The 23867-nt window shown below is 36.9% G+C and overlaps 1 protein-coding gene across 1 annotated transcript; it reads right to left on the reverse strand.

Moving 5' to 3' along the window:
* Window positions 1-1297: 1297 nt before the first annotated feature.
* HINT3 (histidine triad nucleotide binding protein 3) lies at window positions 1298-17903 on the reverse strand. The gene is made up of 5 exons (XM_061207394.1): window positions 17465-17903; window positions 10119-10236; window positions 5751-5820; window positions 3713-3839; window positions 1298-1589 (listed from the first exon to the last, which is right to left on the reverse strand). Exons 1-5 carry the CDS (start codon window positions 17663-17665, stop codon window positions 1557-1559), a joined length of 549 nt encoding a protein of 182 aa, XP_061063377.1. The 5' UTR covers window positions 17666-17903; the 3' UTR covers window positions 1298-1556.
* Between the last annotated feature and the right edge of the window lie 5964 nt (window positions 17904-23867).

Consider the following 23867-nt stretch of genomic DNA (forward strand, 5'->3'; position numbering starts at 1 on the left):
TTAAATTTTTTAAATTTTTGGCTGCATTGGGTCTCCGTCGTTGCGCGCAGGCTTTCTCTAGTTGCAGAGAGCGGGGGCTGCTCTTCATTGTGGTGCGCGGGCTTCTCATTGCGGTGGCTTCTCTTGTTGTGTAGCACGGACTCTAGGCGCAGGGGCTTCAGTAGTTGTGGCACGCGGGCTCAGTAGTTGTGGCTCACGGGCTCTAGAGCGCAGGCTCAGTAGTTGTGGCGCACGGGCTTAGTTGCTCCACGGCATGTGGGATCTTCCCGGACCAGGGCTCGAACCTGTGTCCCCTGCATTGGCAGGTGGATTCTTAACCACTGTGCCACCAGGGAAGCCCACCAAATGTTTTTTGAATGAGTTAATGAACAAATGAACTAAACAATATTGATTCCAGAGGTTGTAACTAAGTATTTCATTACTTAAAACTATGTTTAATATCATCCCCCCAAAAAAAGGAAAAAAAAAAAAACTACTCTTCTCAGCCTGTTTCTAAGATCAATACTTTAATCCTTATGTTCATTTATATTCATGTACATGGTACAGTTATACACTGGCACAATGTAAGATTAGCTTTCAGTACTTATTTTTCATTCACATTCACTATTGTTAGTGTAGATTAGCACCAAAAGACAATTCCTAAAGAAATATGTCTCATGAAATGATTTATAAATATACTAATGTTGTTATTAAAATAAATTTTCTCATCCAACCTATCTCTACTTTCAAATCAGGACTTTTTCATGATAAAAGACAGGTCTAACCACTTTTTAATTCTAGTTTTCCTTTGGTATAAACAAGCCATAAAGCAACAGTTTCTGCCAGTTTTAATACATTAATGTAACCACTTATGTTTCTTCCCCATTTACGTTCTTACAGGTAAAAGTCCATTGCAATGAATTCTCTTGGATAGCCAAATTGATTGTTATAGCAAATTCACTGTTACAGTGAAATTATTTTATATATATTACATAGCTTCAGGATCAATTTATTACAAAGATGCTAGGATTCAAGAAGTGAAAACCAGTATCTGAAACCTGAGTAAAAAGTGACACATATACAGTTCTTTCCATCAATAAGGTCAGAGATCACTGTGTAGTATGGTACTCTTTATTTTGAAATTTTATGTGTAAAATTATAGAACAATCAAGAAATAATTTCTCTTTCTCCTTCATATAATAAAGGCTCCAACAAAGTACTTTTTATACCAGTTTATTCTTCATAAATAAATTACTATTACAATTGACTATCTATTGAGAAATAAAAATGTTTGAACTTTAAAAAAAATACAGAGCCCTTCTTGATTAACAGAATTTGTTTTATTGGGATTTTATCTATAGTATCTTATACCTTAGACAAGGAACCACTAAAACAAAGTCAATGACAAAATATTCATATAACTATATCACAGATTTCAGGAAACAAACATTAAGAAACAATTTAAGACTACCCAGTAATAGCTTCTCATAAAACCCAATTGTAATTAGACTTCAAAGAGACCAGAATATTAGTTTATGTTGAGCCAAAATTAGGAAAATCTTCCACTGTTGACATTTTCACGTTCTTAGTTTGTCAATCAAATAATCAGCCTGTAATGAAAACATAACACATTTTTTTATTCCAGTTATCATAGCCTACATGAAATAATTCTACTGGCACCCCTATTATAATAAGCCACAGCAGAAGAATTGGATACTACATATTCTGTTCCTAAAAATATCTTACAAAAAACTCTCAACATAATAGTTTTCAAACTATAGTAAAGGTGTTTATTCTATACTGTATATAAATAGGCAGATTTTTATCCACATTGCCTTTTTGTTAGATAGTTTCAATAAGGAAAATAAATATAATACTAAAGACATGGAAGAACCTGAAATGCATTTTACTAAGTGAAAGAAGCCAATCTGAAAAGGCTACATACGATATGATTCTAACTACATGATATTCTGGAAAAGGCAAAACTGGAGACATTAAAAAGATCAGTGGTTACCAGGGATTAAGGGGGAGGAAGAAATGAATAGTCAGAGCACAGAGGATTTTCACGGCAGTTAAACGATTCTGCATGATACTACAATTGTGGATATATGTCATTATACATTCATCCAAACCCACAGAATGTACAACACCAAGAATGAACCCTAATGTAAACTATGGACTTTGAGTGATAATGACATATCAATGTAGTTTCATGGATTATAACGAATGTATCACTGTGGTGTAGGATGTCAACAGTGGGGAAGACTGCGAGTATGTGGGGACAGAGGGTATACGGGAACTCTGTGTACTTTCCATTCAATTTTGCTGTGAACCTAAAACTGCTCTAAAAAAATAATAAAAACAAAAAGAATAAAAAGTAAACTAAAGCCTTCTAGTTACATCATTTCAGATACTTTTCTCAATCATTATATATCTGAAAAATTATGTAAGATTTCAGAATAAACGTTAATATTTTTATCTTGATTTTTTTCAGTCTCATAATATATACTTAAATACCTAGATTTAAGGAGAGTTCAGATTCCCAGGATGAACCATTAACAGATCTCATAACTTTGTTCATTCATTTTTCCCAACTAAAAAATCATGTAAGGAAATAGTTTAAAAAGTATAAAGATGTATTTCTAATTATTTTTTACTATAAAAGCATAGATAGTGTAGAAACTTAGAAATACAAATAAGAAAAAAAATCTGTTTTTTATCATACTGATTTTTTAAAGAGACCACACCAGCTTCCTACAAAATGTCCCACTTTTTAATTTCAAATATATACACCACATCCCTTAAATATATTTTTAATAAAATAAAATCATCTGGACAACAAGTTGAGGAGAGAGATAATAAGTTTGAAATATGAAGTTTCTAGAAATCAACTGCTTTTTCATTTCTTTTGTACTATGACTATAATAATAATCTGCATTAACTAATGGTAATTACTTAATTTGCAATTTGATGGTTTTTCAGATATAGCAACTATAGGTCACCTTAACATCATGGACACATAAAATAAGAAACATAAATTACTAGTCAAGTGGCCCTGGAAGGACAGAGTCATTTAATAACTAAAGCTTGACTGTCAGGTTACAAGCCAATAATCAGTTGAATTCTATTCTACTTTTGCCCTAGTAAAGCAGAATTCTGCAATTTTTTTAGGCTCAAAGCCTCAACTTCAGATCTAGTAGCTGATGCTACTACTTGCATCAATTTCTGCAATGAGGTTGATGATGACAGAGGCAGCAGATAACATTTACTGAGCCCTCACTATCTGCAATGTAGTTTTAAGTGTGTTACATGTTAATTATTTCATCAATCCTCTTATCAACCCTAGATGTAGGCACTATTACCTATACGTCGGTAGTAGATAAAAAAACTTGGGCCTTAAAAAGTTTAAGTAACTTGCACATGGTCACTCAAGTAATTAATAGAGCCACAATTCAGAATTCTGAACTATTAATGCCATGAACTTCTATATCATATCCTCTGCTTACAACTGAGAGACTTCGCCATAGTATCTCTTCCTACAGATTTGATGACCTGGAAAAGTACCCCAAATTAAAAATATTACTTTAGATATGTGCAAATAGAATGTTAAAACAGATGAACAAGTCTATAAGAGGTGTAAGTGCCCACTGTTGCCAAGAAAAGAAAAACTACAACAAAAAGGACAAATATTTTAAATATTTTTGTATGCTGCTAGCATAACAATAATACTTACTGTGATAAACCAATAGGAATTCACTTTATAAACCAATTTTGATAAGAAGCTAAGCTGATCGGCTGGTGCCAGAACATGAAGGTGCAAATGGGAAATGGAACAGAATGGTGGCACATGGAAACCCATTCTGAAACAGCAAGGTAAGAGATAATTGACAAATTAGTTCTACAATAGTTTAAAACTACATTTTCAGGTTAAAACACATAAATATTAAAGATATCCAAAACAGGTTACCTAAGGTAGACAGATTACCACTCAAACATCTCTTTCACTGTTTTTCTTTATGAACTTGAGAGTATTCACACAGTTCATCTTCATGTTGAAGTTCACAATAAGATAAACTCTTCATTGAGAAAGGCTTTCACAGAATATTATGCCTCTGTATAACCCTTGTGAATTCTGAGCTGGCATTATGTCTTATTACTTCAGTTCTTATCATATTAAGCTTTAACTCTCCTAAAAGATGCCTCTGCAGTGAATCTTAAAATTACTGAACGCTGAAGTAGAAGTAGGATTCCTTTTCCCAAGACATAGCCAGTAGATGGCGCGCTTTCTCCTTTAATGAAGTGGTCATTTCCTTACCCTCACTAAAAAAATTTTATCATCACTTAAGTTTCTTGAATACTAAAAATAAGTTAGATGATAACTATTCATAACTATTTGCTTTATAAAATATTTACAAGAGAATTCCTTTGGTAAAATAATTTTTTAATATGATTTAACCTCTTAAAAATCCATTTACAAACAGTTTTGTAAGTCTACTTTGTAAGTGGAGCAAGGCACACCTGTAACAATAATTCAAGCCTAGAAATATTTGCCTGTTCAAACTAGAAGTAAGTCTCAATTTTTAAAAAAAGACATTTTAAAAAAATGACTGGGAACGTGGGAAGAAGGCAAGGAGAGGTGCTATAATGCAGCAATACAGGACAGACTGTGGAGTCAGATCCGTAACATATTGAAAAGCTTCTACCACCACCCAGAAAAGGAGACTAGGTTTTCCCTGTATGAAACAGGAGTCATATAATGGAATCAAGTAATCTAAAAGCTAGAAGTAACTCAAGGGTTCACTCAACCTTTTCATTTTAAAGATTTTAAAGATGGGGAAACCAAGATCTAAAAAGTTGAAGAGACTTCCCAAGGTCACAAAGTTAGGCAGTGGTAGAGCTAGAATTGAAACTCAGGGCTCTTCACAACCAGTCCAGTGTTCATTCTTCTAATGAGCACTTCTATGACTGGGAAGGGAACGTGTTGATTTTGACCACAGGGTCTCAAATACCATCTGTTCCTTGTCATTATCACCCTTGGATATAGTTCATAATAGTTTTCACAGGATTTTCACACATTCAGTCTCATTTTAGATTACAAGTAGGCAGAGCAGGTATTATCTTGGAGAGTTTAAATGACTTGTCTAAAGTAACACAGCCAGTACAACTATAGTAGCAGCAAGTAACACTGATAGCATTAGAATTCAGGCCTCTGAATTCCAGTTCAGAGGTGTCAGAAGTAATCACTATACCTGCCTTGGTACTACTTTGATCATACAAGGCAAAATCGAAACCTTTTAAAAAGAAAAAATAAATAGATTAATTAAAACAGTTACCAAATTGAATATTGTATGCTTTTACTCAAACTTTGGTTAATGTCAGAGTTCAGTTCAACAAATTCAAGTTACTTTCATGCTAGAAGGGTAATAATGTATTTTTAAATCATATAGAATAAATTTTTTCTAAGGAAATTCAATTTACTCACAATTTTATAGGAATGCACATATTGAACAAAGAGGACTAAGTAACTAATTTTACCTACCCACTGCTTCAATATACTTGTCTGTCCAAAACTAAAAGTGGTGATTATTAGACAATGTTGAGACGTGAAAAAAAGTTTTGTTTATTAAATTTACCAATGAACAATATGTTCACTTTCAGGAAAACTGCATTTAAACCATGAATTCCGCCATCTCTACTTTCATTTTCCTGAGGAAATAACATTTCAGAAAAACCAACTGCATATATTGGTTTTTATCTGGAAGTATACATACCTCATATTTTTGAAGTCAGTGAAATTATTCCTTTCAAGAATGGTTTTTCCAACAGTTACCATGTTCTCAACTACAAAACAGTAAAGAAACTACATTACACTATAGGAGACATTAAGTTCACTACCTAGTTATTAACCCGAACTTTTAGGGTCCTAGTAAAAAGTCGTATCAAATGGATACACATTTAAAGACTCATCCAGTAGCTCTAAGTTACTAAGAAGTTTGCTTATCAACAACTGAAATGAAGGTTCAACCCATCACAAACTATCACACATAAGCTGACTTTGAACAGCTGTTGAGGGATATTATCAAGTGACAGTTTAGGACATCTGATCCTACTGAGGTCTAATTCTAATCATAAGGAAACGAAGTAATTAAACAAAAACTGTTTGAGTTAAGAGGACAAGAAAACTTTGAATTTGTCTTTGAACTCAAATTAGGAATATGACATCCCTTCATGTTGGCCCAGCCATGACTAGCTAAATGTTTGTTTTGGCTTCCAAACTCTCATTTGCCTTAGCATCTTTATTGTCTCAATGTTTTATGGCCTTCCGGTGGGAATATACTTCTCCATTAAAAAAATTTTGGTAACCCGAGATCTTCAAAGCACAATGCCAAACTTTAGATCTCTTTTGTTTCTGAATGGTGTAATCAAGCATTTGAAAAGAGAAGTGAGAGAATCTGCAGAGGACAGTTGTTATAATGAAGCTTATAAAATCATTGCTAACAGTTTACTTCTCTAAGTCAGGCTTGAGTGGGAAGGCTTCCATGACAAGGCCAGTACCACAAGGTCAAAAAAAAAGCTCATGTTACTTCGAGCCAGACTGTATCTTGTTTTCTTTTAAAAATACTCCCAAGATGCAGGGGTTGGGGGGAGGGGTAAATTATGACATATACACACTACTATATATAAAATAGATAACCAACAAGGATCTACTGTATAGCACAGGGAACTATACTCAATATTTGTAATAACCTATAAGGGAAAAGAATCTGAAAAAGAATATATATATATGTGTAATTGAATCGCTGTGCTGTATACCTGAAACTAACATGATATTGTAAATCAACTATACTTCAATGAAAAAATTTTTTTAAAAAAGAGATGGTAGAAGCATGCTGCATTCCATGTAACAAGATAGAGAAGGATTTTCAGCATCATAAATCTAGAGACTTTAATTGGATGACAAATTAAACTGAAAATAATCAGAAGAATGTTGACTAGTTTCTGGCTCAGTATGGAGACTTGTGTGATTATTCAATTTGCTTTTGCTTTCAACATAAAACCATCCTTGAAAGTATAATTTGAAAAAAAAAAATACTCCCAAGATGCCAAACATTTGAGTAAATAAAAAAGATTGTTTTTTATTTTCATTTCTTTAAAAGACATATGATTATTTAACAGTACCATGGCATTCTAAAGTATATAGATGAAATATAAATGACAACAATAACACAAAGTGTTGCAAAGTTTCTCACATTTTACATGAATTGATACAATGTTAACTCTAAGTAGGCTGTGATAATTGCAGGATGTGTATTTTAATTTCTCTAGAACAACCACTTTAAAAAAATACAAAGAAAAATAGCTAAAATGGCAAGAGATAAAGTGGAATACTAAAAAATATGTTTGATCAACCACAAGAAGGCAGGAAAGAAGAAACAGGGCAAAAACAACAACAAAAATGGGACAAATAGAAAACAAATGGCAAGACAGTAGACCTAAATCCAACTATGTCGGTAGTTATATTAAATGCTTCTGAACTAAATGCTCCAATTAAAAGAGATTTTCACATTACATTTTTCTTAAAAGAGTCAGACCCAATTATATTGCTATCTTCAAGTCTTTAAATATAAATATTCAATTTGTAAGTAAAGGATAGAAAAAAATACCCAATGCAAACAATAAGTAATAAGAAAGTTGGAGTATCTAAATTAATGTCATACAAAATAGACACAAGAAGTATTTCCAGACAGAAAAAGGAACATTTTACAATGATAAAAATGGATCACTGAGAAGACATGACAATCATAATTATGTATTCACTTAAAATCAGATCCAAAATACATGAAGCAAAACCTATTGTCTCTTTCCTATTTCATTGATATCTACTCTACTATTTCCTTCTTTATACTTTATTTTGATATGATTTGCTTGCCTCTTTCTAGCATCCTAAACTGGAAACTTAGGTCATTGGTTTTGTACCTCTTTTTCTAATATAAGCACTTAAAGCTATAAATTTCCCTCTAGGCACTTCTTCAGCTACATTCTACAAATTTTGTTATGTTGTATTTTTATTACCAATCAGTTCAAAATATTGTCTTTTTTTACCTATTTATTTAGAAGTTACTTAAAAGTGTTTTAACTTAAAAATATTTAGTGCTATTCTAGATTTTATTATTTATTTTAATTCCATTGTCATCAGACAATGTATTTTATAATATTTTCATCATTTGAAATGTATTGAGACTTATTTTATTGTCCAGAATATGGACTATCTTGGTGAACATGTGCTCATAACAAAGTGTGTATTCTATAGTTAGGTGAAGTTCTGTTAATGTCAATTATAGTCACAGTGCTTGAGAGTATTATTAAGCTCTTCCATATGCTTATTATTTTCCCAACTTTATAGACTGTATAAAAATATTAATTGCAAGGACTTTTAAAGTTTTATTATGGAAATATTCAAATATACACAAAATCAGTAAAAACAGTACCTATAATGAAATCCCAAACACCCACCATGCTGCTTCAAAATTAGTTAACATTTGATTTGCAACTGTTATAAAAACTTTTAACAAGAAAAGAAATACTAGAAAAAGAAAAGCAAGCATAAACACATTTCTCCCTCCTTAAGAAAAACAGTATAAAAGGAAATACTTAAGGCTATGGTGGCTGTTGCCTAGTACTAAATACTGCATGTATATTGGCCTCCCTCTGGTGGAATGAGCATGAAACATACTGATAGAACTTAAGATGACTAAGGAAATTCACAATATCTAGAAAAAACAGTTTAAAAACTGGTAATTCAGTAGTCTAAACACTAATAAACCACATATCGAGGTTTTCATCAAAGAGATTTCTTAGTCACCTTCAAAAATCTGGCCCAATTTATCTATCTTGCCAGCTACCTTAAAGTATTGACCAAACATCCCAGACCCTGATGACAATGGCTATTGAAGCAGGTTTGAAGTAAACTCAGCAATGTCTTAGTAAACAGTAGCTGACAAGTCACAGAAATCATGTATAGGAAAATACAGGATAAGCCTGTAAGAGACAAGATTTCAGAATCTCTTTTTCAGAGGCTAAAAGTTCATCACGAAAATCTCATAATTAAACTTTGGTCCTACTTCATCTATACAGGAAATTACAAGGCAGGAAACTACAAGGCAGGTACCAATATGGTCTCACTCTCAGGTAATATGTACTCATATGCCATACTATAACTTATTTGTTTATAACTTTTTTAAAATTAATTTTTATTGGAGTATAGTTGCTTTACAATGTTATGTTAGTTTCTGCTGTACAGCAAAGTGAATCAGCTATATGTATACATATATCCCCTCTTTTTTGGATTTCCTTCCCATTTAGGTTACCACAGAGCATTGAGTAGAGTTCCCTGTGATATACAGTAGGTTCTCATTAGTTATCTATTTTATACATAGTAGTGTATATATGTCAATCCTAATCTCCCAACTCATCCCACCCCACCTTGCCCCCTTGGTATCCATACGTTTGTTCTCTATGTGTGCATCTCTATTTTTGTTTTGCAAATAAGTTCATCTGTATCATTTTTCTAGATTCCACATATAAGTGATATTATACGATATTTGTTTTTCTCTTTCTGACTTACTTCACTCTGTATGACAGTCTCTAGGTCCATCCACGTCTCTGCAAATGGCACAATTCCATTCCCTTTTATGGCTGAGTAATAGTCCATTGTATATATGTACCACATATTCTTTATCCATTCTATTTGTTTATAAGTTTTCATATTATCTTTCACTTTCAGAATCAAGAAAGCCATCATTTAAAAAGCATAAAGAGGCATTATCTTTTAGAGATTTTAAAAATTAAATAACATGGCATCTGAGATTTGCTTAAAATCCACTGTGGGAGAAGGTTAATATATGTAAAGAGATTGGCCACGAGTTAATAAATGTTGAAGTTGGGTGATAAATACATGGAGATTACACTATTTTCTTTATTTTTGTATATATTTGAAATTTTTCATAATGAAAGTTTCAAAAAGCCATAATGCTCCTTTATCACAATACCTGGCTAAACTGTTTCTTTTCAATTGTCACTGCCATCACTGATGTCAATTCAAGATGATATAACCATGAAGAATACTGCCATCAACTTACCCAGTTCTATTTGATCTTTCTTTAGATATCTGCAGTTTTCAATATGCATCTTTGGCACCACAAGATAATGATGAGGTGCTGCTGCCTTGGTATCTTTGAAGCAAACTAGGTCTTCATTCTAAAGGAAAATGTCATTTGTTAGTGAATTTTTAAAAAGAATTTCCTAACGCTGTTCTGGCATGTCTTAAACATCATACATAAATCTCAGTCTGATAGGGAAATGGTGCTAATGTTACAACTCATCTCCATTGGGCAATTTTGTGATTATGCATTATGTCCATAAAGACAAGCTTTAGCTTCCTTCATGAGATGCTCATTTATTCCAGAGAAGAAAAAGACTTATATAAAATCACTTTCAGGAAAACAATTATGAATGAAGTTCATTAAAACTTCCTTACCATAATCCCAGAGTTTTTTAAAATTTCATTATATATTTCTCCATCTCTACCCTAAGGTTTTTCTACTCCTAATATGTACTTTTAAAGGTTCTACCACAGAATCATAGCAAGATTGATAAATTCTTTTTTACATTTAATTTTTTTCCAAAGTGCCATTTTCTTCATTTATAACATCATCTAGCATCTATATATCCAGGGATTACATTTTTAAACATTTTTTACAATAATTATAAATACTTTTTCTTTATGTTTACTTGCCACTTTATAGCATTAAAAAGACTGTGAAATGCTGAAACAAACTCTAGTATACTGTACTAAGTTATGTGTCCAGTCCATTACATGTATGGTATCAGTTTTCTGGTTTCTATACTCCACATAGTAATGTAAGGAAAAAAGAAAAGAAAACAAAAAAGGGAGTCTTTCAACCTATTAACATTTGAGTTTCAAGTTTTTTCAAGAGAAAAATCTATATTCCCTAAATAACCTTATTCAATATCTTATATTAAAAAATTAGTGGGCTTCCCTGGTGGCGCAGTGGTTGAGAATCTGCCTGCCAATGCAGGGGACACGGGTTCGAGCCCTGGTCTGGGAAGATCCCACATGCCATGGAGCAACTAAGCCCGTGCGCCACAATTACTGAGCCTGTGCGTCTGGAGCCTGTGCTCCGCAACAAGAGAGGCCGCGACAGTGAGAGACCCGCGCACCGCGATGAAGAGTGGCCCCCACTTGCCGCAACTGGAGAAAGCCCTTGCACAGAAACGAAGACCCAACACAGCCATAAATAAATAAATAAATAAATAAACAATGCGTTAAAAAAAAAAACTTTATTAAAAAAAAAAATTAGTCAAAATTAAATAAAATCAGTATCAATAAGCATAGTTTCCCAGAATGCACTGTTGCTCATTAGTTCTCCATTCCAAGAACTAAAATTCAGTTGGAACGAGGGCCTCATATCCATGCCAATGATCTTGATTTCAATGAGAATAATGATGAAAGGCAATTGTACATACTGTACCACGAGCTTCCTTATCAGTATCCATACTGCTCATCTAAGCTTCAGGTGACTGACAAATTGACATGCAGTGAGACCACAATTCAGTGAATGGGAATTTTTGTCTACTTTAGCCCCCAGCAGAGCCATGACTGAAATGGAGGGCAGCAAAAATACGGTATTATGTGTCCCTTTCCTACCTCAAGGCTTCTATAAAATGTCCACAATATCACTCTATTATAATATTGCTTAAATATTGATTTTGTTGCTGTCCTCATTTACATACCTTCAACCAAGAGCTGCTAAAATGTGGAGGCACAGCAACACAAAAATCTCGATTATTTTTCCAGCTATTGAGTGTAACCTGCCTATAAGATGAGAATAGAGAGGGGGAAAAATTGTAACTTTTAAGACCTTGAAGTAAACAGTGATGGGTCAACTGAATGTAGCATGAGCTATGAGGAAAGTACACAAACAAGAAATGAATTGAGGTGCCTGCCTACAGAAACAGGGATTTATGCTGTGTTTAAAGAATATGAGAATCCTATTGCCCCCAAACTTTGAGGAAAAATCTATAGCAGCTGTTGCTTTGCGTTAATATATCAGGAAAATGAAAGGAAAAGAATCTGTTACTCTCTTCGGCTGATGCAAGACAAAGGTTTGAGGATGAGATAGAAAATTTAGTAGAAACAGAAAATCATGAGAGGTGACTAGGGATAATGTATGCAGCATACTCCCCCCAGCGCCGAGAGGAAATCTTCTGATATACTGGGGAGCGTGATGGGTTTCCTGCAATTCAGGGACAGAGACTCAGACCAGGTGTTGTGTGTGTGTGTGTGTGTATGTGCATATGTAAATTTACGTAAATATGTATACATGTGTATATACATATCTATGTGTGTGTTATATATACACACACACACGTGTGTGTATAGTCCCAGAAGGTTGGTTGACTTGGGGAACCCCAAGAGCTAACCCTAACCCTAAAATAACAAGCATGACAATTATTTCCATTTTTATTATGGTTTTTCCGTCTAGTAGTAACTTTAAATATTCATATCCATGGAATGTTTTAGAAAGGGATAAGATCAAAAGGGATAAGACCACAATGTTTTTGAATGTTTAAAGTTTTCCATTATTTACTTAATGCTTCCAGCTGAGAAACAACTAGTATCGGGGGTCAAATCTAGTACAACAAAATTGTACTTCCCAGACTGATTCATAACACAACAATTTTATATGTCTTTATTTCCCCCTCAATTATGGCATTAACTTTTAAAAAATCCAGAGGTAATTCTTTCTGGTACAGAATACATCCCGATTAGAATTATTTTGAGATAATATAGCTGAATTCTACCTTAAAGCAGGAGTAACACTTCTTTAGATTCATGGAACTACAAAGTGCCAGTCTAAAGGATAACAGGAGAAAAACATTAAAGAAGCTCTTAAAAATCTGCTGTCTTACATGACTCAGCCATAAGAATGAACCAAATGCCCAGTTCTGTCTTCATCTCCCAAAACCCTATTTTGAAAGGTTCTGTTTACTAAATGACATGTGTGAATATTTTATTTTCCCAATTCTCGTTAATTAAAAAAACCTACCAATTGACATAACTGTCATCATCACCAGTAGATAAAATTCCTGTCAAAAGCAAAGAAACGACGTTTTATTTAGCCTATGCAATCAATGATTGAATTAGATTTCCATTAAGCTTTCTAAAATACTGAAACTGGCTCTCTGATGTCTCTCCTCATTGCTACTACTGATCTAGCCAGTATTTAGACTCTTCATTTAAAAGAAAGACTGTCCTCCCATTCCACAGATAAACAGGCAAAAAATATGAAATGATATTTGTACAAGGCTATTCTTTGCAGCATGATTTATGATAGCAAAAGACTGAAAATAACCCAACTGTCCATAAAATTCAACTAAGACTGGCTGAATAAATTACAGTAAATCCATACAGTGGAGTATTGTGTAGTTATAAAAAGGAATGAGGAAGATCTTTATACACTTATGAAATCATTTCTGGAATAAATTCCTAAGGTAAAAAAGAAAAAGCGTGGAACAAGGTTAAGCTATCTTTTGTGTAAGAAGGCGGAGTATAAATATAAACACACGCATACATATCTACTCACAAAGGAAAGATAAACCAAAAATATTTTTTCTGGTTTCTTACGGGGAAAGAGGTACAGGGTAGAGATAACAAGAGAATGGATACTAGACTTCAAATGTACTTTGCTGTACAATTTTGATTTTAAAAGCATGTGAATATTTACCATACATTTTTGGACTCAAAAAGAAAAAAAAAAAAAGTAGTCCTTAACAATGGAAAACAAACAGAAATGAGTAAACCTAACTATATGTCATGTTGGTAGCATAATTACACAAAGAAAAGATAATTTCAAGTGACTTTAAAATACAGAATTTTGACTACTTATACCTAGTGATACCCACTAAAAGAGAATTTTGCATTTCAATTCAGATCATAGGCAAGCTTCTCAAGTGTAGGACATGCCATATTCATCTTTGAGCTCCAAGTGAGTAACACATATCAACAGTAAGCCTGCAAAAACTGTTCAGTAAATGACAGTTGCTTAAATAGAAAGATAAAACTACCGATATTCCCTTATCTACCCCTCAAAAAAATGGTGTGTCATTAGGGTTTTCATATACTTTTCCACAGAAATGGATGACCTTCGGGCTTCCCTGGTGGCGCAGTGGTTAAGAATCCGCCTGCCAATGCAGGGGACACGGGTTCGAGCCCTGGTCTGGGAAGATCCCATATGCCGTGGAGCAACTAAGCCCGTGCGCCACAACTACTGAAGCCTGCATGTCTAGAGCCTGTGCTCCACAACAAGAGAAGCCACCACAATGAGAAGCCCGTGCACCACAACGAAGAGTAGCCCCCGCTTGCTGCAACTAGAGAAAAGCCCGCGCAGCAACAAAGACCCAACTCAGCCAAAAATAAATAAATAAATTTATATTTAAAAAAAAAGAAATGGATGACCTTCTTAAAGTTGGAATTATGGCCATTGTTTGATTATAACAGCGTTTCTTAAACTTTTCTCATTATCACCCTCCTAAGGAACATTTTTAGACTTTTTCCTAATTGCCCTCCCATGATACGTTAATATCACAAATATACTGTGTATCTCTCATGTCCTATATGGCATAGCTGTACTTTATATATAAAGAGTAAACCATATACTTTCCTCCTTCACCTCCTTCAGGGCTTCATTCAAATGCCACCTTCTTAGTGCAGCTTTTCCTGACTAAAAATTTAAAATTGCATCCCTTTTCTCTTTTTTTGTTCCCATCTTATGAACTATGTATCAATATTTTGAACTATGTATCAATATCTATTCTCTATATAATATTTTACTTATTATGTTGCTTACTGTCTATTTCCTGTGAGTAGAATGTAAGCTCCATGAGGACAGGGATTTTTGCACATTTTATTTACTGCTATATCCTAATGCCTCCAACAGTGCCTGACACACAGAAGGCACTCATTCAAATACTGAGTAATGGAGGAGTGACTGAGTTTCCTCTTTCTCAGGGACAAAGCTCTACCACCCTGGGCCATTTTAAACCTCTCTCCATTGGCACCTTCCCATCAGGATTTAAACGCACCAAAGTCTTCACTGTTTTAAAAAGCTTTCTCTTGGGCTTCCCTGGTGGTGCAGTGGTTGAGAGTCTGCCTGCCAATGCAGGGGACATGGGTTCGAGCCCTGGTCTGGGAGGATCCCGCATGCCGCGGAGCGGCTGGGCCCGTGAGCCACAATTGCTGAGCCTGCGCGTCTGGAGCCTGTGCTCCGCAACAAGAGAGGCCGCGATGGTGAGAAGCCCGCGCCTGTGCTCCGCAACAAGAGAGGCCGCGATGGTGAGAGGCCCGCGCACCGCGATGAAGAGTGGCCCCCGCTTGCCGCAACTAGAGAAAGCCCTCGCACAGAAACGAAGACCCAACACAGCCAAAAATAAAATAAATTAATTAATTAATTAAAAAAAAAAAAAGCTTTCTCTTAACTCCATCTCCTCCTGTAGTTACCTTACCTTTTCCCTTCTCCCCAAGACTGCCAAACTTCCTTCAAAAGTTGTCTGTATTTGCTGTCTTCAATTTTTTATCCTTCAGGTTCTTATCAACTACAATCTGCCTTCTGCCTCACCACTGCACTGCAGTTGCTCTCCTCAAGGTCAATGACCATCACTCTGGGGACAAAACCAGTTCTGATCTAAGTTGCCCTCTCTGCAGGCATATTGGAGAGTCACCTAACCCAGATTCGAGGATTAGGGAAGGCTGATGTTGCTGCCAATTCCTATCTTCCTGACATACTCCCTTCTCTTAGCTTTCCTAGTTTTCCCTCTGTTTCTCTCTCCTCTTTTCAAGTCCTCTTCCTCTGCCTCTCTCTTATGATGTTAGTGTTCTTTACAGTTCTGTGTAGGGAGGGGCCCCTTCACTTCTTACTCTACATATACTTCCTAGGTGATCTCATTAATTTCCCTCTTTTCAATTTCCATCTATAAACTGACAGTTCCTATAATCTGAGCTAGAGATGCATATCTCTGCAAGTGTCAGACTCCTAAATATCCTTAAATTGATTGGCTTTTCTTCATTCCCACTACTACATCTTATTTCAGGCCATCATCAGGCTGGATTACTTCAACAGCCTCATAACTGATCTCCATGCCTCCAGACTGGTCCTCTCTAAATCGTTCTCCACAATGGTGTCAGATAATCTTTCAAAGATCAAACCCTTTCATGTAACTTCTCAACCCCTTTCTTCCAACCCAGCATTAACAGTAGCATTAAACACTGTAGAGCTTCCCTTCACTCTTCAAGTAAAGCCAAAACTCCTTAACATGAATTACAGTAGCCTTAATAACGTGGCCCCTTGTCTACCTCTCCAGCCTCATCTTTCACCACTCATCCCCTCAAACTCCATGCTCCAGTTAGACTGAATTTCTGTTCTCCTGTGGCAGAAACCAAACCTCTCAAGGTGCTCTTTACCAGGGGTATCTTCTCTCCTCCTCACCTGACCAATGCCTACTTACTTTTTCATGCCTCACTTCCTCTGGAAAGCCTTCCCTGTCCCTTCAAATCTGGGCCAGATGCTCCTCCCACCAGCCTTGCAAAATACTGCAGGTGGTAAAACCATCTCACCATACAACAGGGCACTGTTATCAGCTGCCTCTTCTGTCCCTTTAGATTATAAAATCCAGACAGGGACTATCCTTTACCTTGCTCACCAATGAACAGTGCTTGGAAGAAAGTCAATTTACTTTTAACAAATGAATGAATGATTACTACAAAAACAACAACAACAACAAAAAACCACAAAGAAGCCCAGAATCTTTGGAGCTCAGTCTTTCAAAAGATGTTTCTTTAAAGGCAAGTCGAGCTGGTGGAAGAAAGTGCCTACCAGATCATCTTTTTTAAAATATCTGGACAAAGTCTTAATGCTCTGAAAATGTCCACATATCCTAACTGATAACACTTCTAAGGAACTGGACCCTTTAGTGGAAATCAGAATCTATTAAGTAATAGTTTGACCTCCGACCCACTCCCGCCAACCTATTTTCAGTCAATCTAACAAACAGGCTTTTCACAATTACCATTATCTATTTTCTACTGGTTTCTCTTCAGTACCAGTATTAAGAGTGCGGAATGTAAAAGCAGTGTCTAGAAAGGCGGGGGGAGGGGGGGTCCCTTTAATAAAATCAGAGGCCATACATGGCTATTGTCCACTAAGTACCTCGGCAGCTGCAGAGAGACTTTACCACTACATTTTCTCCCCTTAGAATAGCAAAGAGGTGGCTGGTGACACTCCCCGCGCCTAGAGAAGCAAGTCTGTCATTAACACTAGGACACCCAGCCTCCCCCAGCCCCATTTAACAGGACCCTCCCCACCCGATCCAGGAGCGATCGGGTCCCCGGTCGCGCGTCGCCGCCAACCTCACAGTACAGGAGTTCAGTGCTGGGATCCTGCTGCGCCGCGATCCGGCAGAACACGCACTTGCTATTGTAGTTCTCGAGCTCCGGCGACTCTGCGGCGACGGCGGTGGTCTCCGAAGGGGACCCCAGAGGTTCTGCAGCCGCCGCTGCCTCAGAGTCGGCACATGACTTCCTGAAATCGCATTCCTGCTCCTCCGCCATCGCCTCCGCTCCAGCGCCGCCGAGAGCCTCAGGATTCTCCCGGACAACAGGGCCTACGCAGTTAGCCTCCCGCACCTCCTAGATTTTACCTCGAGGCGTCGCCCCTCGCCTGGCGCTGGGGCGGACAGGGAGTTGGGCACGCGCGCTGATCTCGGGCTACGCTAGACCGAAGGCGACTGACTAGCTGCGGGGCCGCAAAGCCAGAGGCTCGCCTGCACGCCGGCTGCCACCAGGGGACGTGCGAGGACGCTACACGGAAGAGCGGTCGGCCGCGGCAGTCGCCCCTCCCTCTGCGTCTCGTTGGTAACTACGCAAGACTTCCGCCAAAACGCAGGCTCTCGCCCCACGTCGCGGTGACGTCACGGGAGCGCCCTATCCTCGGGGCGGAATGGAACCTGTTGACCGTACTGAACGTCGTTTTCCTGAAGCCTGTAATGTAAGGTGCCCCAAGAGTGTATAACGATGTCTTTAAAAAAAGTTTTTAAAGTTTAATTTTTTAAGCTTACAAATTCGTAGATTTTAAGAGAATGAACAAAATGTCTAGAACTTTGTTTTCAACAAGATCATATTTGATGCTTTGTGTACGCATTTTCAGCCATGATAATTTTAGGTGCTAAGCTCAAAATGTGAAACTGAACTTCCCATCTGTCTTTAATTGTTGTTGTTGTTGCTAACAGCACCAGCTAGATCAAAATAGCGCGCTTTATCTCATTCTTCATACACGGGTAAGGCGGAATCCTGTAGTTTATAGTCTGAAATATTCCGGAACTTTACTGCCTGTGGCTCATTATGCCTCACCTGGACTACTGCGATATCCTTCTAACTAGTTTTCCTCCTTGAGTTTTCTGCCACTCAGGCAGAAACCGTGTGTTACCAACCCAGGTGCTTGGACTCTTTATAACTTTTCATAAGGAGTCTCAGACTAAACTTTTAAAAGGCCTCTCAGGGCCAGGAAAGCCATGCCAAGGGATTATCACAGATTTTGCCTAACAGATTTGGATGAATTCCTCCCTTTTTGAGGTTCCCCCCAAAATACCTTGAAACTCTTGCATTTGTTTGGAGGTGGCCTTCCTTATATATTGGATAAAGTTTCTGGGACCCTCTGAGTTTCCAATTTCTGGAGGGTTCAGGTAGAGAGAAAATATAAATGTTTCAATTCTACTTAGGGGTGTAATTTACCAAACTGCTATAAATCATTATTAGCTTGAGGGGAAGGGTTTCCTTGTATCTGGAGAACACAGAATAAAAGCCAGTAATATCTCAGGCGAGACCGAAAAGTTATAGCCATATCCATCAGTTTACTCAATCCCATGTAATTAAAAGTTTTATAGAGCCATCTGGTTTACCCAGTTCAGCGGTATGATATGAAAGTTATCAGAAACTTGTACTTGTCAAAAAGCCCTTTCTATGAACCTTCCTGAAATGAAGCATTTTTGTTTTTTTAAATTTATTTTATTGAAGTATAGTTGATTTACAATGTTGTGTTAATTTCTGCTGCATAGCATAGTGATGCAGTTATGCATGTATGTACATTCTTTTTCATATTCTTTTCCATTATAGTTTGTCACAGGAAATTGAATATAGTTTCCTGTGCTATACAGTAGGACCTTGTTTATCCATTCTCTTTATAATAGTTTGCATCTGCTAATCCGGAACTCCCAATCTACCCCTCCCCCACTTGGCAACCGCAAGTCTGTTCTCTTATGTCTGTAAGTCTGTTCCTGTTTTGTAGATAAGTTCTTTGTGTCATATTTTAGATTCCACATATAAGTGATATCATATAGTATTTGTCTTTCTCTTTCTGAATTACTTAGTATGATCATCTCTAGTTGCTGCAAATGTCATTATTTCATTCTTTTTTATGGCTGAGTAGTATTCTATTGTATATATGTACCATATCTTCTTTATTCATTCATCTGTCAGTGAACATTTAGGTTGTTTCCATGTCTTGGCTATTGTGAATAGTGCTGCTGTGGACATAGGGGGAGTCGCACCTGTCCTGACGATGTCCCTGGTGATACCTGCGATTGCTTTGCTCACTTACCTGTTACTTTCAAAAACTTGCTTCCCATTCCCAAACCCTGGACTTGATATAATTCCCTACCATGGAAGTGGGGGGAGCAAAACAAAGTATTTGAAAATTGTCTGGAGTATATGTCCTGGTGTGGGAACAGGCAAAAATATAGGCACTGTGTGTGCACAGACAGAGCTGCTACCAGGTGGCGTTCTGGATAGCTCCCCTGAGAAACAGCAATTTGAGTTGTGTGACAATAAACTAATTTTATTTGCGAAATGGAGTGCTCTTTTCTAATTTCAAAAGGTCACCATATGGGCCAGTAGCATCCCTGCTTCAGAGCAGGCTCTGGAGTTAGACAGCTGTACAACTTACCATCTGTGAAGACATGGGCTAAGTTTTTTATCTTTCCCTGAGAGAGATATATATATATATATCTGAAACACTTTGTTGCACACTTGAAACCAACACCTTGTAAATTAACTACACTTCAATAAAAATAACCAATATTTAAAATAATATACAATATGAATGTAAGTCACATTACTGTTATCAGTAGCAAACATTTATTAAGAGCCAACTCTGAACATCATACCATACTAAAACAAGCCTTTATTTGTCTGTGCTTTCCCCATCGCTTACTGATCCATTTCTCTGCTCTCCTTTGCAACCAAACTCCCCCCCAAAAGTTGACTGTACGCTTCCCAATCCTTCTCCCCCTCTCCTCTCACACTGTCTCCCATCAAGCTTTCACTGCCATCATCCCGTCCAAACTATCCTGTCAAGGTGACCAATGACCTCCATGTCACCAAATCTAATTGTCTCTTCTCAGTGCTCATCTTTTCAGCAAAAGTTGATTATTATCTTCCTCTTGAAAAAAATTTTTTTCCCTCTTGTTTTCCAGGACACCACACTTTCAGCTTTCCTCCTACTTGATTGGTTGTTCCTTCTCCAGTCTCCTTGGCTGCTTCCGCTTCTTCCAAACCTCTCTCATCACTAATGGGCTTTGGTCCTAGGTTTTTCTGTCTCTCTCTCCCTCCTTCTCTCTCTCCCTCCCACTCACACATAAAAAGCTGTACATATTTAACATATACAATTTTTATAATACTCTTCTCTTTAGCTATACTCACTCCTTTGGTGATCTCATGCAGCCCAATATCATCCCATTAGTCAGTGACAGAGCGGAGACCCCAGCCCAAGCAGTCTAACGGGAGCCAGTGCCCTTAAATCATGGTACTTTGACGTGTACATGTGTTCAGATATGTCTAGTATGAGTCATGTTTATTAAATGTACATATGAATTTGTAAGAAAAATGCCTGAAAGAATACATACCAAATATATTTGCATTGTGATCTCTGGATGGGTAAATTATGTCTTGATGTTTTTCCTTTTTTTGGTTTATCTGTATATTTTACGTCTTCAACAATGAAAATATAGTACTTTTGTCATAAGGAAAACATTTTAACAGATTTTTAAAATTCAGGATTCCAAATAAACTTCATTTCCTTAATCATTCTCTGTTTCATAAATAATCTCATTCTACAAATTTTTGAGTTGTTCAACCCTGATGTCAAAAGCCATGAAGCATTTTTAGGCAGATTTCTTGGTGTTTTGGGGAGAGACAGACAGTGGAGCTACTACAACCATATGTCTGATACAGTGCAGTATTTAGTCCATTTTGCAGTGAGGATATGGAAAGTGTGTTGGTGAGTTTGTCTTAATCTCATAAAGTATCATCTCGACAGTAACACCCCTTTTTCCACATCCTAAATAGAAATTTCCTGAACACAAATACAAAAACCTTCTCTGGCTTATACTTAGTAAATAGGAATAACTTTTTGCTGTTTCACCAGTGTCTCAAGAATTTTATTATTCTGAAGGTAAAAGAAAAGCGTGGACACATTTCCCTCTCCTTAAGAAAAACAGTATAAAAAGGAAATACTTAAGGCTAGAGTGGCTGTTGCTTGGTACTAAGTACTGCATGATTTTGGCCTCCATCTGTTGGAGTGAGTGAGATGTCTAACAGGCAAAAGAAGGGGAGGAAGGAGTGCTTGTGTGTGGGAAAGGAGGGAAATTTCCAGTTTCCGATTATTAAACTGCCTTATTTAGAGCTCTCTTTGAACAAATACTGGCAAGTGGCCCAGAGTCCCGACTTGTGACTGTTTGAGCTTTGCTGAAGGACTTTAAGGGAAGTCCTGATTTGTTGTTCTGAAGTGGAAACTGTGTAAATTATTTGTAATGGAGAGAATGATAAAAGAAAAAAAAAAAATCCCCTCTCCTTATAGCAACTTTCCCATTCCTGCTGTTTCCCTGGTAAGTTATTTTGTTTACCTGCCTACAGAATATAATGCAGACACTTCTGCTTTTTTTCATAATACTTTCCTGAGAGCCATGTCTTCAAAGCATTGAAAATAATTTCTACTTTTATCAGAAATAAGATTACACTTAGACTTTGCATTTCTGATAAAGAATTCAGCATAAACAAAGTTTGATGTGACTAACACCATAATAGTACTTCCTTACCTTTGTCTGGCATTTTGCAATTTTCTAAGGCACTTTCATATATGTAAATTAATATGATTCTCATGACAAATCAGAGAAGTAGATTTTATTACCCCTATTGTAGAAATGGAGAAAATGAGACATAGGAAGATGAATCAGCCTACTCACGATCATTTAGTTGGTGGATGATAGAGGGATTCAGACCTTTAGTGGAACCAGACCAGAGGCACTTCCTTTCTCCCTCAAATCAACAGAAAACAGCTACCACGTAAATCAGCCCACCTCCATCCTCTTGAAGTTAATGTAAATTTTCTTGTCAAATTCACACCTGTATTTTTTCATAATCTCAAGGCCAATAAATCTCATCTTCACCATTCATTCTTTTTCTTGTTGAAAATTTTTAAAAATTTTTCTTAACTGATACCCAAAGTGTCTTATGCTTCTTTTTCCCTTAACGTTTTTCCATCTCTGACCTCTTTGAATCTCTTTCCACTTTAAAAGCCACAGTTTCTTTGTAAGCACCCTCGTCTGTATCCTCAACTTCCTCACAGAACCATACCTTCACCTTCTTGCCTTAACTGAAACCTGGCATTCCCCCAAGGATATCATTTCCCTTGAGCATTGACAAACAAAAACTGCTTTTTCTCCCCACCTTCCAGCATGCTGAGAGAGCTTTGGAAGCAGTGCTGGCATTCTCTGGCTTCTGACTGCCAGTCCAGGGGATCCCATTCCCACCTGTATGCAGCTCCCCACCCTCTGCGCCCTTTCGAGTATCACGCTATAGCACGAAGCATAATCACGTCGTGCACCAGCTTCTTGGTCACTCCCCCAGATTCACAGAGAGCTTCAGGACCTGGCCCACAAATGCTGCCAGACTCCCACGTTATCTCAGACAACCTCAGCGTCCGTGACTCATAGCCTCTCAATCACACAAAGGGATTCCAGTGCCCTTTGCCTCCATTCCTCTTTAACACAACTCATTCCTGTGGCAAAATCCTAACTTGACATTTACCCAGATGCCCTGAAAACCTAAGCTTTACTGACTCTTCACACCTCTGAAAGCACCTGTCCTAGCAACTTCCTGACTTCTTAGTAATTTCTGTTCTTGATCTTTCTTCAATGCTTTCTGTTGTATTCCTACCTTCACTTCCTTCCCTACACAGCATAAACCCCAAAAGCCCATCATTTCCCAGAATTGCTTCTGGGCACCCACCATGCCCTCCCTCTATTTTTGCTGTACTGCCAACTAACTTGCTATCGCCTATGGTTATCTAATTGGTTAAAGACATGGGCTGGGGAGTCAGACTCCCTCAATTTCTACCATTTAGTAGTGATTCCACCTTAGGTAAGTCATTAATTTTTCAGGGCTTCCGTTTCCGCAATTGGGAAATAATAATAGAGTACTTATCTCATGACCATCACAAGTTATTGTAAAGATTAATTGCGATAATGTATGTAAAGTGCTTAGGATAGTACCTGATGCATAAGCGCTCAATAAATATTTACTATTTGGATTGGCCAAAAAGTTCATTTGGGTTTTGAAAAACCCGAATGAACTTTTTGGCCAACCCAATATTATTACAAATAAACTGCTTGATGCTGCTTCTAAAAAAAAAAAATCACATAATCAAATTAATAAGTGCCAATATATGCCTAAATCTGCAAAGCAAAACACAAATCAAACG

This window comes from Eubalaena glacialis, chromosome 12 (assembly GCF_028564815.1).
Source record: "Eubalaena glacialis isolate mEubGla1 chromosome 12, mEubGla1.1.hap2.+ XY, whole genome shotgun sequence".
In the NCBI taxonomy this organism is placed as follows: Eukaryota; Metazoa; Chordata; class Mammalia; order Artiodactyla; family Balaenidae; genus Eubalaena; species Eubalaena glacialis.